Source organism: Pseudomyrmex gracilis, unplaced genomic scaffold (assembly GCF_002006095.1).
Source record: "Pseudomyrmex gracilis isolate BER0280 unplaced genomic scaffold, ASM200609v1 scaffold_26, whole genome shotgun sequence".
NCBI classification, from domain to species: Eukaryota; Metazoa; Arthropoda; class Insecta; order Hymenoptera; family Formicidae; genus Pseudomyrmex; species Pseudomyrmex gracilis.
The window spans coordinates 1,086,559-1,100,617 of NW_018020610.1; the positions used below are offsets into that span (position 1 = coordinate 1,086,559).

Genomic DNA, 14,059 nt, shown 5'->3' on the forward strand with positions numbered 1-14,059 from the left:
ATTTTTACCAATTTCTTTACTACACAAATCAAATATTATACGTGGGCTTAAATATCATAAATATATTTAAGCATAAACGATATTCGTAGAATCTGTTTCTTAATTATATTAATGCCAAAGCTTATAGGCTAGCAATTTTTTAAATTATGCTTCACGTCATAGCTTTCGTGTATATAAATTAGATAAATGTAAATATTCTACAAATTTGCTATTTATCTCTCGTGTGCGAGATTACATGCTACAATATAATCTCTATTGTATGTGCATTTTAAACTCTTACAATTTTAAGAGTTTGATTGAATCTAAAAATACGCATTTTAAATTCTTCCTAGAATTTATTCTTAAGGTTTATTATTTATTTATACACACATATATATATATATATTTTATGTATTTTCTTCTCTCCATATTTATATAAAACAATATATTTACAATTACTACATTACTGTCCATGTGTCAAATACAGTCCGCACAAAGTACAAATAACGATTGAAATGTTCCACTTCAGTTTATATTTATTGCCAAAAAGCATTTATGACACAAAGTATATTGTGTAAAACACATCACTAGTCATTTATCGCTTATGCGCATCTTTTGGACAGATTAAATAAAAAAAAAAGTGCTGTTATATTAAAGTTATCTCTTCTTTTTACCTTTCTAGCCGATACTTTTCTTTAATTAACTAATATTTTTCGCCGCTGCGTAACAAACCTAAAGTATTGACACCCTATAATTGTAAGGACTTTTGCAACATAGTTTTGACTGTGTTTATTTTTGTTTTCAGACAGGAAAATACATCAACGAACATCAGCTTCGTAAATGTACGGCAAAATAAAACTACAATCTCGTATAAAGAAAGATCGACAACAACGCTTACATGTATGTGTATATTACATAATTATATTTAGAATCATTATCCACATAGAGATCGGTCACTCTACAAAGTATCCACATGGTTGTTTTATTAAATTATTCGCGAACATACATAGATATTGTAGTTTTATTTCATTTCTATTTAATGCGCTAAGATTTATTAACGAGACACTTTTGCGGTTGGAGATGATGATTCACACCCTGAGCCAATACATAGCCGAACGAATGTTGTTGTAATCCGACAAATTTTCAACAGGGCCGACTGCCGCGATCACCGGGCACTGATCGTAAATATATTTCATCCCGACATTTTGAATAGTTTCGGCAGTTATGCTCTGAAAGAGAAATAAAACGCGATCAAATGACAATACGTGTCTTTTGACAGTATATAAAATCATTAGGGTAAAAAAAAACAAATTTCACAATTTAAAATTTTTGGACTTTCTGTTCGGAAACATCTCCGTTTCGTTGGAGCTACTTACATCTATCCTCGCTTCGAGCTCATGAAGTGGAATACGGCGATTGTAGCACAACATTTGACGACCGATATCCTCACAGATTGCCGTGGTTCCGTCCAACTGTAAGAATATATTCGTTTTCAGGATGTTCTTCGCGCGTGCTACATCTTTCTCCGTGACCGATGTGCAAAGTTTCATCCATTCCTTTTGAATTTCCGCGGTCATGTCCTCGCATTGCATAGGATCGCAAACGAAATATACACCCCAAAGTCCTGTGTCCTGCGCACAATAAGAGAGAATAAATGTTAAATTGATTGCAACATTGACTACAGATTGATTTTTAGTTTTCGTATACATATATACGATATGTACCTTGTAACATGTGTTAAAACTCTGATAACTATGACACAAGCCTTCCTCCGCGCAAGCTTTAGCCAAGGCGCTTGCGTTATTTACACCTCCTCCTTGGCTACGATCCCATGCTCCGATTAGGGTGTTTGCGACCATAAGAGGAATGTTATCCGCCTCGGGCCACCCAGCGCCTTCCGGCCAAAAGTCAATCAATTGTCATTAAATGTCAAACTGTGACAATTTAAGTATATTGATCGAATATTTTCTTGTCTTTTTTTATATTAGTCTAAATACCTTCGACAGCAATCGCGATGTGGGCGAGAGGAATCGTATCGTCGCGAACTCTTATCTCCGAACCGGTGTAGCGACAGGCTTGAACGTAGTCCGGAATGTCATCATATTCCGGTCCCTTCATTCGGCCAAAGTGTTTATCAGCGAGTTCGATTAACTGATTGTGATCTACGCCACCAGCGCCAGCTAGTACAAATCTAAATAAATCCAAACAACGTGAATCACGAGATATCAGTGTGCATTAATTTTTAAATAGATTCATAATTGCAGCTGAACATTTACCTGGGCGGTCCGTAATGATTTTTCACATATCTAACAAGATCATCTCGCGAAATGCTCTTGATGTTTTTAGTAGGTCCCAATATCGTTCGTCCCAAGGATGTACCTTGATAAGCGGCAGCATGAAGATGATCAAATACTACTTCTTGCAAATTTGTCTCGACTTCCTGCATTTCTCGCAAGATAACACCGCGCTCCCTCTCGATCTCGCTTTCGCCCAACTTCGAATTTTGAATAATATCGCTAAGAATCTCAACAGCTTTTGGCACATCTTGCGCCAAACATTTTGCATAAAATACTGTTTGCTCTCGGCTTGTATAGGCGTTCAAGTGAGCTCCCATATTCTCAATTTCCAATTCTAAATCGGTTTGAGAACGTTTGGCAGTTCCCTATACGTGAAAACATGAAATATTTATGTCAATATAAATCAGAGATACAGAAATGCGTGATACAATGTTACAGAAAAAGTTATAATTTTTTGCACAGACCAATCATATTTAATATCACAAACTATATAACTATCTATCATTCTCCATTAATAACAATGACATTTAATTCTACCTTAAAAGCCATGTGTTCTAAGAAATGAGCGACACCGTTGTTTTCATCAGTTTCATACCGACTGCCAGAATCGATCCAAAGACCGACAGTAGCCGTGGCAGCTCCGCTGTCTTCGCTGGCAACTCTCATTCCACTATCCAAAGTCGTTACTCTTGTAGCTGGCTGATTGATAAGCAGCTCCTTCAGAGATGTTGCGGTTGATTGCCATTGTTTCGGTGTCTGTAAAAGAAATATTCTGTTATTACATCTCTGTTGTTTCTTTCTCATACAAGTGACATATCTCAAACTTCTATATCTAAACAAATGTCTAAGACATTGGTAACTAAATAATTGTGTGCTACTTGTGTTTTTTCTCGCGCAACACATTAAATCCGTCAAAGGGGGGCAACAAAAAGACAAAATATTAAGAGTGGCACTTGGAGCTCGGTTGAGGTTAGTGACAAGATCAAATACTCGATTACACGCTAACACTCGCGACATGTCTCGCGCAAATATCTCAAACTGCGAAACTGTCGCATCGTTTTTGCATATTGTGTGTCCTAAAACTATTGTTTTGCTCTTATTACGTAAGGAGTGAGAAAGAGAAGAGTCACAGCGAGGGTGACAATTTTGCGTTTCCAATTGTGGCGAGCGAGGAAATAAGACGAGCGATTAAAATCTCACAGCAATTATAGATCGTGAAACTGCAATCCTTTTGTTTTACCTTTACAAGACTGGTTTTATTAGTGTACGAGCGCAGCGCGCTACTGAGTTTCAACAGCCGAGTAGCCATTTTTCGGACTTGTCGCGAAATCCTGACGACGACGACAGAACACAGCGACGAAGTGTTCGTGAAGAATCGGTACGGCGCAAGATGGCGCTGTATGACGCGATGACCCTCCCGATGCACACACGAGTATGTAGATCGGCTGCGCGTTAGGGGAAAACGCGCAAACAATCGGGAACGTTGTGTGAGAACGTTGTGACATTTTTTTCAACATTTTTCGGAACAGATTCCAAAACCCGCCAGAAGTCAATCACGTCGTTCGTTCGCCGATGACTGATTGGCCTTTTATTGAAGAAACTTATCGAAATTCTCTATCGAACGACCAATCAGGCACGACCGACGACGAGAGAATTCAAGCTTCTCCCCCACCCTTGCTTTTGGAGTTCTATGCGCTCTCACGATCGAAGCTCAAGGTCACCGAGCGAATTTTAGCTCGTTCTCGGTCATTCTCGGTGGAGTCGCCATATTTTGTAGATCGAACGAGCAGAGCTTGGCCACGCCATTGTTGCCTGCGTCACGTTATTATTTTGTGTTTTCCTGTTAAACCGTCGGACCGTTTTTTCATCCTTGGTGAGGTGCGGCGGCGTACACGTAGATAGTGCGAAGCTTTTCACGTAGACGTCGTGTTCGGTCTTCGGTGGAACGTTTTAGAAGAAAACGGACGCATCGTCGCGATATCACAGAGAAGACGTAAGATTTATTGTCGACGCTATAGAATTCGTGTAAGCGCTGTCGATTGCGACCGCAATGCCGCGTGTATCGTTTCGTCGGATTGATTGTATCTGGTGTAAAAGTTCTGAATCTTTTTTTTTTTTTTTTTTGCCTCAAACGTGCGCGAAATCAATCGAGTCGAGAAACACAATGCGATGACTCGCTTATTTCGCGCACCGTTGGTGTGTGTGTGCGGCCTGCGCTTTTCACTTCCGTTTAATTTCATAATCGTATGCACACGTTCTCGCGCCGAGTTACAAAGCGCATACACACAGGCGGTGGTGTATGGTACAATCGATTTTATTTCATCTTGTTTCAGCGTCTTTGTGAGGTGATGAGAATTCGCATCCGATATTTCGAGTTTCCTAAGAGACATACATTTAAGAGACACGTCTACGCGAACGATTTAGTGAAATATTTTTTTTTTTTTGTATTTCTTTTTTTTTTATTTTTTCAAGTTTGTCACGCGTTTCAACATATTTCAAACGCTACACAGCTTTGCAACATATTGTTCGTTGTGTCGCATTGTTCTAAGCACTGCCTAAGTGCTTCGTTAGATATTTTCTTGTAAAATTTATATTTCTATATCTATTATACATAATCTCGAATATTTATAAATCGTTGGACACTTCTAAAAAAAAAGGTGTTATCGTGACAATTAGATAATCGGAGTTGATAAAATATCGACTCGGTAATATATTTTGTTTTGTGTATGATTTTTTTTTTCAGAAGTAGAAGAATAAATGAACAAAAATCATGTATGGCAATAACATCGATCCTTGGGAACCTGGCTACGGGCCAGAGAGAAGGACTCACAATTCCGACTACGATTACCGCAACGATTACGGTAACAGCAGATCGCCGGAATATTCGGAACACCGTGACGTCGATCATCGTGATAGGGATCATCGCAGTCCGGATTACCGAAATCATCGCGGAAGGGACCGAGATCGCGAGAGAGATCGGTCAAGAGACAGAAGGGATCGCAGCAGAGACGACCGTGATCGTAGCTACCGAGATCGGGAGGATCGTTACGGGAGACAGAGAGATAGAGATTCAGTGGAAAGGGACAGAGACAGGGATAGGGATAGAGATAGGGACAGAGATCGTTCGAGACGTGACCGCGATCGCGACAGAGATCGGGATCGAAGGGGGAAGCGCGATGATCGGGATCGTGATCGAGACGACGATCACAGCCGAGAAAGTATGGACTTTGAGCACGATCATGGTGGTCGTTCCTATAGCTCTTCTATGGAAGGGGTCCACTACAAATCGCAATCGCCCAACAACACCATAATGATACGTGGGCTTGCTCAGCATATTACTGAAAATGACGTAGGTTGTCAACTTGTGGCTTGACAATAGTGGCCACTCGTGAGCCAGCATTATCGAGCGTGGCATCACTGTTATTATTATGATGTGTGTATCACAGGTGCGGCAAGACATCCTCAGCTGCGGCCTCATGCCTAAGGACATCAGGCTGATACGAAAAAAAGATACAGGTAATTATTATACTATCAGGCATTTTTACATCCTTGTTATTTTTATTTAATTTACCTATTAGTTGCGTTTTATTTTGTAACACAATATTGAAATATCAAATTTTTACATGCGGTAGCTTTTGTTAAATTAAAACATAAGTGAAAAACGACATGAGAGAAGTTGACATTGAGATTACATGTAACATGGGTAAATATCCAGAAATCGTACACGTGAAGTTTCTTGCAAACTTATTCCATATCACCAGTATCTTAGTTGTGTATATTACTCGGAATTTGCGCGCACGAAAATTTTAAGAAAGAAAAAACTAACTCGATAAGATACACATTGAAGTTTGAAAGAAAAAAAAAAAAAAAACCGATAAGAGATTACTTGCTCCGTACAAAATAGTTTATCTAAAAGATTATTAAGTTTATTCGCAACGCTACAATTTCAAAAATTATGTACCAATTTTAACGTGTTATAAAATTTTATACAACCTGTATAGTTACATACAATTAGCAGTAAAATTTACATAGAGCTATCCGGTTAAGATGTTCCTCCGCGAGATCAGAAATGATCCGGTACTGAGATATCTTTCTTCTAGTGTGGATTTTCTGCACACACTAGAAAACTATCGATACAATTAGTGCACATCTGTTCCGAGTTGGATTTTTATTTCCGGCGTCTTTTTTTATTCGCAAAATTTCCACATTATTCTCTTCGGGTAAATTGTTGCGTGATAGAAGGATTAAAAAAAAAAAAAAGGTCAAGAAATTTTGTCTCAACACTGGGTATAAAAAAAAAAAGAAAAAAAAAATTCTGTAACGTTAAATTTGTTATGTACATAACTCGTTGATCGGTGAACTGCGGTCTCTCGCACAGAATTCGTTCTGCTGAGGTTTAGGTAAATGGAATATGAAAGCGAGCGACGAAGCGAAGAGACACTTCGTTTGAAAACTCTGTCAATGGATTGCCTGCCCTCTCAGAGTAGAGACCCCCAGGCAAAAACGTGGATTAACTCTGGATATGTGTGTATTTGCTCTGTATAGGTGCTTCGCGAGGTTTCGCATTCGTCGAGTTTAACGCGACTCAGGAGGCCGCACGGTGGATGGAGATGAAACAGGTAGAAAGAACTTCGGTCCAGATACCCAACCGATGCGTTGTTGCACGCGTGCCACCGACTGCCCCGTGGCGGCAAGGCACGGTAACGCAGCCCTCTGGCCCCTTCTCGTGGGTCACGGCTGTGCATCAACAAATAATTAATTATTTATTTAGGAAATCCCAAATATTTTGCAGACTTTACTTATAACGCTCGCAATATCGGATTAAGTTTGCGATTTCACTGAGATTTATACACGACGCGTCGCGGTGCTTTTACTTCCCCTCCCCCCTCCGTTCTCTGTCTATCACAAAAAAAGTTCGTGGACTAACGAAGAAGACCGGAGAAGGGTCATTCCAGTCGTTTTTTAATTTTTAAAAAAATTTTGTAAAAAATTTTTTTATACTTTCATTATCTACTGTATTCGGCATGGTAGTTAATTTCCAAATCACACGAGTTTTTCTTTTGCTATATTCGTGCCATGTATTTCTCTGTCATTCATTATTACTCATGTTTTTTCGCTTCTCCTGTATTCGCTTGATTTCTTACAATATGCGATTATTGATCACACGTCGCATTGACATTCGGAGATCTCCTCGGAGAGTTTTAATGCACGAATTCTTAAATTTTTTTTTTTTTTTTTTTTTTTTATTTATTCGCAAAGATTCTTTACACCGCGAGCAACCGTCGCGTTGCTCGCTTGTATATGCACTTTTTTAAAACTAAAAATTTTTATACAAATTTTTTTTTTACCACTGTAAAAATCGCGCATGAACAAGTCAGCCCGCAAGCGGTGTGGAATGACCCACGTTCAGTAAAATTAAGCCCACGAGGCTTTGTTCGCTCGAGACAGAGAAAGCTATGAAGTAGAAAAAGATAATTTTGTCAACCAAGAAGAAAGTTTACGGGAAAAACAAGAGGCCTTGGGAAGACCTTGGACGGGATAACACTGAAATTCTCTGTTTCAGGGAGTGCTGATGCTGCAGGATCAATATCGTGCTTTGATGCAGTACAGCATCCCGAAAGAGTGCCATGTAGATAAACCGCCAGCCAAAAATACGCAGGATTGGCACTGTGTTAAAGTTAGTATCACGAATTTTTTTGTTTTATTTCTTATATAACAATGTGTGTGTGTGTGTGTGTATTTATGTGAATGTATTCTACCACCCGTCCCTTTCTAGTGCGGAGCGCATAATTTTAAACGCCGCGAAACTTGCTTCAAATGTTCCGCCTCGCGAGCGGAAAGCGAGGAGGGCGGAGAAGGTAGCGACGAGATCAGTCCTCATCCTACCAACACCGTGCTCTTACGCGGATTGGATGTGTTAACAACTGAGGATTCGGTTTTGCAAGCAATGAAGAATCTGTCGTCGATGCCGATACGTAGTATTCGCATCGGTCGCGATTCTCTCACGAATACGTCCAGAGGAGTGTGCTATCTGGAAATGGGTAACGTGGTGGACGCGATGTATTTGCATACCGCGCTCACGAAGCAAGGTCTTGTGGTCGACGGTAGAAAGGTGGAGATAGCGTATTGCAAACTTCATCAGGTCAATAATACAAACACGTGGAAATCGAACGATGCTCAGCCGCAGAGGTACACTTTAGACGACGTTGCTCAATTGGCTGAGTACAGTGCCAACTTGTATGCCAAAACACCCGCGCAAAAGGCCCATTACCTTCAGTATTACACTCAGTACTATCAGAATCAGATTATGCAGGGTTCGGCGATCACGTTGCCATCGCTGAATCAGACGGATCGGGTAAATGCCGCCGCGGCAGTGGCTCAGTCCGCTATTCAGCAATTACAAGCGTCCAGAAAATTAGGCAGCGAAACCGACGACGGGAAAGGACGACCAACTGCAGCGGCATCCAGTTTGTCTGTGCCAAGTGGGAGAATACCTGCACACTCTGGTGATGGAAAAGCGTACTGTGAGTTTTTCCTGAGAATGTACAATTTAAGTTCATTTCTGACACGTAATGCGCAAAGCTTCAAAACCGTTGTGTGTAATTTTTTTCGATTTCAGCTGTACCAGATGTTAGCACCTACCAGTACGACGAGTCGTCGGGTTATTATTATGATTCCAGTACGGGATTGTATTACGATCCGAATTCGCAATATTATTACAACAGTCACACGCAACAATTCCTATATTGGGACGCCGAAACGTTCACTTATCAACCAGCGAAAGTAAGAAAAGTTTTACAAAACAAAAAAAGCAACCAACGTCAAAGTCTGTTCAAAAGATGCTGTATTATAAAGAGCGTTGGTCGCTTGTTATTTTTCATTTACAGACTACTGCGAATACGACGCAAGGAACTGTGAGCACGATAACAGCGATGGCAAGCAGTGCGGATTCCGCGAGCAGTCAAGGTACGAGCTCGGCGACTGGTACTCAGGACGCGTCAAAAGAAGATGAGAGTAAGAAAAAGGACAGCAAACAGGATAAAGTGAAAGTAGCGAAGAAAATAGCAAAGGATATGGAACGTTGGGCGAAAACGTTGAATCAGAAGAAAGAGAACGCGAAGAGTAATTGGAACTCCGAGTTTTCCGGTGTGGATGGTAACCAAGGTGTCGGGAGCGGAGCGGCGGATGCAGGATACGCGATCCTTGAAAAGAAAACGATCGCGAATCCTTACCACGAAGACGAGGATCAAAGTAATAACGGCTTGGTAGCCGCTTACGGTGGCGGTAGCGACACAGAGGAGGAGATAGAGGACGTTCAACAAGAAGAGAGACAGCACACGGACTGGAATAAGCTCGCGTGTTTACTCTGCAAACGACAATTCCCGAGCAAAGAGGCGTTAATCCGGCACCAACAGTTATCCGACCTTCACAAACAGAACCTAGAAAATTGGTATCAGGTACGCGGTCTGGATCCCAACGATCCGCAACAGAGAAACAACAAATACAGAGATCGCGCCAAGGAAAGGAGAGCTAAGTACGGTGAACCTGAACCACCGCAACCCAATAAATTAAAAGAGAAATATTTGAAAACGAGAGTGGAAGAAGTGCCAGTCTCTTACGAGGAACCTACGCGAGCCGGTATAGGTTCCGACAACGTTGGCAATAAATTACTACAAAAGATGGGCTGGAGCGAAGGGATGGGATTAGGAAAATCCAATCAAGGTAGAACAAGTATTATCGAAGCCGAGAGGCGTGTGCCGACGGCAGGCTTGGGAGCGAAGACTTCGTCGTACAGTGCATTACCGGGCGACACTTACAAAGATTGCGTGAAAAAGATGATGTATGCGCGATATCAAGAATTGTCTGACACGTAGGAGATATTGTTATAAAGCAAATTTTATATATACAAGTACTCCATTTCCATTAGACACATGTAATTACACGCTCCATATGTTATCATCCGAAAAAAATACTGTAATCCCACTTACTGTACTGGTGATTGCACAGTGACAACGAAATTGAAAGGTTGATACTGTGCACACTAATCGTAAACGCAATACACATTTATACATCTTCGTGTGAAGTTCCGTTCTCACGCTTCGCTGTAATAGCATTCTATATAATGTGTACGATACTGTTTTTTTTTTGTTTTTTAGTAGAGAAATATAAAATCAATTTGTCTCAAAAAGTGCGCATATTATTTTCTACTCTTTGTTCAACAACATCGGTTGTTCGCAAATTGGAAAGAGCGACTAGTTTTTGTTTTATAATTAAACCTTTTGATTTACACATGCAATACTCGTAGAAAAAAATCGATATTATATCTGTCAAAAAAAGAACAAAAAAACAGGCACAAAATGCTCTGCAATGTGACACAATAATTTATGCTTCAGAATAACTCTTGTACAGCTGAGTACCAGTAAAATATAACGTACGAGATCGAAAATTCTTTTCAGAATTCTGCGGAAATAAATAAATTATATAATATAAAATCGATATAGAAGATTAAAGATCTTGTAGCGTAAAAAACAATTGTTAAAATAAAATATATATCTAGGTATTATATATTTATTTTTGTGTTCACACATATTTACATATTAAGTTTTGTTTGTTTGTTTGTTTGTTTTTTTTTATCGTAATTGTCATATTCTGGAAATTACGGATTATGTACTTGTCACTATGTACACACACACACACACACACGCAAACGCGCTTACACACATTTTTTCAACACTATTCCTACTCTTACTACTATTATGTCAGATATATTATTTATCATTTATTTTTCTAAAGTTATGTTTTACGAGATTAATGTATGAAGTAATATACAGATCAAGAAACATTAATAAATATACACGTGAAACATTTATTGCTAAAACGTGTTGAATTGATCGACTTGTGGCTTGGGTAGTTGTGTCGGAGGCCACTATACAAGAGAAAAAAAAACACGTTTTCTTTTACAGGTCGAACCTCACTCAAAACTACAAGCTTTTTCACACCTTCATTGTATTTGTGGTGTCATTCCAACAGCAGAAAGTTCTTGTACTTGAGAAGGTCATTAAGACGACACTTTATTTCGTGGATTCCTGCTCTCGCGGAGGAAAAAGAGAAAAAAAAGTTTTTTAAATTCAGACTTGGTTTTTAGGAAAATCACACAATTAAAATATATATAATGAGATTACTTTATCTTATATTTAGATGTTCCTCATACGAAATATGCAAATATTTTTGTACTTATTTTTAAATATGTAAGTCAAGTATTCTGTATCATATACAGTTTACGTATTTCTTATAATTTATTTCTACTTATTTTTACCTAAAGTTTTTCACTTTCACATTTCTGTTTCTTCTCTTTTGCTTTCCTTTTTTTCTCTTTCTCTTTAATTTATTACTATAACAATAAACACGTTTCATCGTTTTTTTTTTTTTTTTTTTACAACAGTCCGCTACTGTGTCGCTAACTTATCGATGTAATTAGATATTGCTATCAGTTTTAATTACATTGAAAAAAAACTGCAAAATAAAATATTACATATTTTTGTACATTCACGCGAGATGTAGGAACTAAATTTGTAGTAATAATAAATATATTAGTGCTATAAAAATTTATAATAAACTAAAAAATCTTACAAATTTTCTATAATAATTTACATTAAAACTTTTATGTATAAAGAGGAGACGGTGAGAGATGTGTACAACAAAAACTTTTATATAATCACATCTGCAACATCTATACTAAAACTACATCTCTACTCATTGTCAGTAAAATCACATTGTTATAATCTAATAGACATAAAAAGAGTACAAAAACCAGAATTTCTTCCGCAGCATCTCTCAGGCAAATATCGTATAGTCAAAGATTTTTTGTTTGTTTTAAAACGATATCTAATTCAAGAACACATGGACAAGAGTATCAAGCTTGTCGCATATGTGTGTCTCTCTTTTAATAGTGTTGAACTTTTCAAGAAATGGAGATATGATAACAGTCTTCAAAACCTTGACAGTTACGCGTATCAATTACTATCGCAAGACCTGTCAACATTAATATTATTGGAAAAGCATCTGTGACTCTAAAGCTTACATACTACAAATTGTTAAAATTGTTCGTTTCAGTACACACGCACACACACACAAGAGTGCAGTGTTAATGTCTTTGCAGAGATACACTTAAACTTGGTGCTCTATCACAGTATGCTACTCTTACAAATTTGTTCGCTCGTTTCCGCATACCTTGTAAAAGAAAAAAAAAATTGTCCGCCGCTAGATAAAACGAACTGTCACGGCCTTACAGCCGTGATCGAAGAGACACGTATATCTCTCTAAAGTAAAACTTTGTACATTACACATCGACTAAAATCCAAGAGTATAAAGGTCGCAGCTGATGATTTAACACTCTGTACTCCAGATTGTTGAGTCCGTCAGTGTCGTATCTTCGCGCGCCACTCTCCAAATTGGCGAATCTCGCGGTATTCGGAGACTCCTTCTTGTGTATCAACATATAATACTGCGCGACATCAGGTCCGAAGCGTGTGATCTGCTGAAACAATAATCGATATTTGAGCTTACGTATGTAACAAATACAAAAGTGTGTACTCCCGTGTTGTATGTTAGAGATTGAAACTGAGATCAAACCTGAAAACCTCTGGACTGCAAACGACTGTAAAAGTCATCGTCCTCTCCGCCCCAGCCGTAGAAGACGTTGGAAAAACCATTCACCCTTTCGAATTGCTTTCGCGTTAACGCTATCGCGCCTCCGAACAGACCGGTGTACGGCAGATTGTAACGAAAGGTATTTACACTTGAGCTCATGTGCCTGGGCATTTTGGTGCACGCGTAGATATTGTCGGGATTTTGCGGTATTAGGTCTATATCCTGGAAGATGAAACAGTGAAAGTCGTTGATCTTCGTGGCCTCCGCGTAGCCGACGTTGAACAGCTTGGCGCGATTGAACTCGCGCATCGGGCTCTGCTCGATGACAAATATCCGATAGTCGAGATTCTGCGCCTGCAGAAACGGATGTATGTAATTCATGAAGATGGTGAGCTGATTCTGTCTGTTGCGATAGGGCAGAATGATGGCCACGTTGAAGAGAGGATGGCAATTGTGCGGTTTCCACTGGCCACCGGGAAGTATGCCGAGTCGTCGGGCCATCGTAGACGGATCCTCTTCCGGATGTTCCTCCGGATAGAGAAGTTGCGCGGGCCGTTTGCCGCCGACCGGGATCACGCAGGAGTTGTCGCGCGGCGGATACGATCTCTCCATCTCGTCGTAGATGTTCTCGGTCTTGATGAAGGTGTAGTGGGACGCGAATCGCGCCGGATGCAGACAATAACACAGCACGAGTATCGTCGTCACCGTGTAGGACAATCCGCGCGCGTAATCATAGAAGAACGCGATGAGCATCTTCAAAATATTGACGAAGTTCCTCATTCTCCCTAACCTACGTCCGACCGTTTCATACAGAGATGTATCAATCGGAACGAACGATTTTCAGACAGAAAGAGACAGACGCGCGTTAGATCCGCGTCGTGCTCGCCGATTCTCACATGTGTGCTCGTTCGATCGCGAATTGGAGAAGAGATTGACGATATGTCGGAGAGTTACGCTCCCGCGAAGCAAAGCGGGACACAGACACACAGATGTTGACAGACGCGAGTTGCAGACGACAAACCAGAGATGCGTTCGTCGATACGCATGCGCGAAAAGTCGCGAATCGGAAAAAAACTCAATTTTTGCGCTTTGCGATAACGCGCTTTGCAATAATTATCGATAAACAAAAATCT

The 14,059-nt window shown here is 39.8% G+C and overlaps 3 protein-coding genes across 5 annotated transcripts; 1 reads left to right on the forward strand and 2 right to left on the reverse strand.

Annotated features, from left to right (window-relative positions):
• Positions 1-753: 753 nt before the first annotated feature.
• LOC109852266 (mitochondrial-processing peptidase subunit beta) lies at positions 754-3,666 on the reverse strand. Its single transcript, XM_020423269.1, has 7 exons — positions 3,517-3,666; positions 2,814-3,032; positions 2,256-2,641; positions 1,977-2,170; positions 1,704-1,873; positions 1,356-1,610; positions 754-1,208 (listed from the first exon to the last, which is right to left on the reverse strand). Exons 1-7 carry the CDS (start codon positions 3,583-3,585, stop codon positions 1,068-1,070), a joined length of 1,434 nt encoding a protein of 477 aa, XP_020278858.1. The 5' UTR covers positions 3,586-3,666; the 3' UTR covers positions 754-1,067.
• A 74-nt stretch (positions 3,667-3,740) lies between these two features.
• Positions 3,741-11,145, forward strand: LOC109852264 (RNA-binding protein 5-like). Of its 2 annotated transcripts, none has more exons than XM_020423265.1 (8): positions 3,741-4,269; positions 5,020-5,625; positions 5,723-5,792; positions 6,822-6,895; positions 7,840-7,953; positions 8,053-8,800; positions 8,896-9,059; positions 9,164-11,145. In XM_020423265.1, exons 2-8 carry the CDS (start codon positions 5,047-5,049, stop codon positions 10,148-10,150), a joined length of 2,736 nt encoding a protein of 911 aa, XP_020278854.1. In that variant the 5' UTR covers positions 3,741-4,269; positions 5,020-5,046; the 3' UTR covers positions 10,151-11,145. The 2 variants fall into 2 exon arrangements, with proteins under 2 accessions (XP_020278854.1, XP_020278855.1); XM_020423266.1 differs by having other exon boundaries at positions 5,023-5,625.
• A 524-nt stretch (positions 11,146-11,669) lies between these two features.
• LOC109852267 (beta-1,4-galactosyltransferase 4-like) lies at positions 11,670-13,926 on the reverse strand. 2 transcript variants are annotated; one of them, XM_020423272.1, is made up of 2 exons: positions 12,909-13,926; positions 11,670-12,810 (listed from the first exon to the last, which is right to left on the reverse strand). In XM_020423272.1, the coding sequence occupies exons 1-2, from the start codon at positions 13,704-13,706 to the stop codon at positions 12,616-12,618; spliced, it is 993 nt and encodes a 330-aa protein (XP_020278861.1). In that variant the 5' UTR covers positions 13,707-13,926; the 3' UTR covers positions 11,670-12,615. The 2 variants fall into 2 exon arrangements, with proteins under 2 accessions (XP_020278861.1, XP_020278860.1); XM_020423271.1 differs by having other exon boundaries at positions 11,670-12,813.
• Between the last annotated feature and the right edge of the window lie 133 nt (positions 13,927-14,059).

What these genes read in the sequence shown, in the direction of transcription:
- LOC109852267 (XM_020423271.1), bottom strand. Translation starts at nt 13,706, where the DNA reads ATGAGGAACTTCGTCAATATTTTGAAGATGCTCATCGCGTTCTTCTAT. An exon ending in TGCAGTCCAGAGGTTTTCAG is followed by an intron (nt 12,814 to 12,908) that starts GTTTGATCTCAG and finishes TTATTGTTTCAG; the next exon opens with CAGATCACACGCTTCGGACC.
- LOC109852266 (XM_020423269.1), bottom strand. Translation starts at nt 3,585, where the DNA reads ATGGCTACTCGGCTGTTGAAACTCAGTAGCGCGCTGCGCTCGTACACT. An exon ending in ATAAAACCAGTCTTGTAAAG is followed by an intron (nt 3,033 to 3,516) that starts GTAAAACAAAAG and finishes TTTCTTTTACAG; the next exon opens with ACACCGAAACAATGGCAATC. An exon ending in AGCTCGAAGCGAGGATAGAT is followed by an intron (nt 1,209 to 1,355) that starts GTAAGTAGCTCC and finishes TTTCTCTTTCAG; the next exon opens with AGCATAACTGCCGAAACTAT.
- LOC109852264 (XM_020423265.1), top strand. Translation starts at nt 5,047, where the DNA reads ATGTATGGCAATAACATCGATCCTTGGGAACCTGGCTACGGGCCAGAG. An exon ending in GATACGAAAAAAAGATACAG is followed by an intron (nt 5,793 to 6,821) that starts GTAATTATTATA and finishes TGCTCTGTATAG; the next exon opens with GTGCTTCGCGAGGTTTCGCA. An exon ending in GGTGGATGGAGATGAAACAG is followed by an intron (nt 6,896 to 7,839) that starts GTAGAAAGAACT and finishes TCTCTGTTTCAG; the next exon opens with GGAGTGCTGATGCTGCAGGA.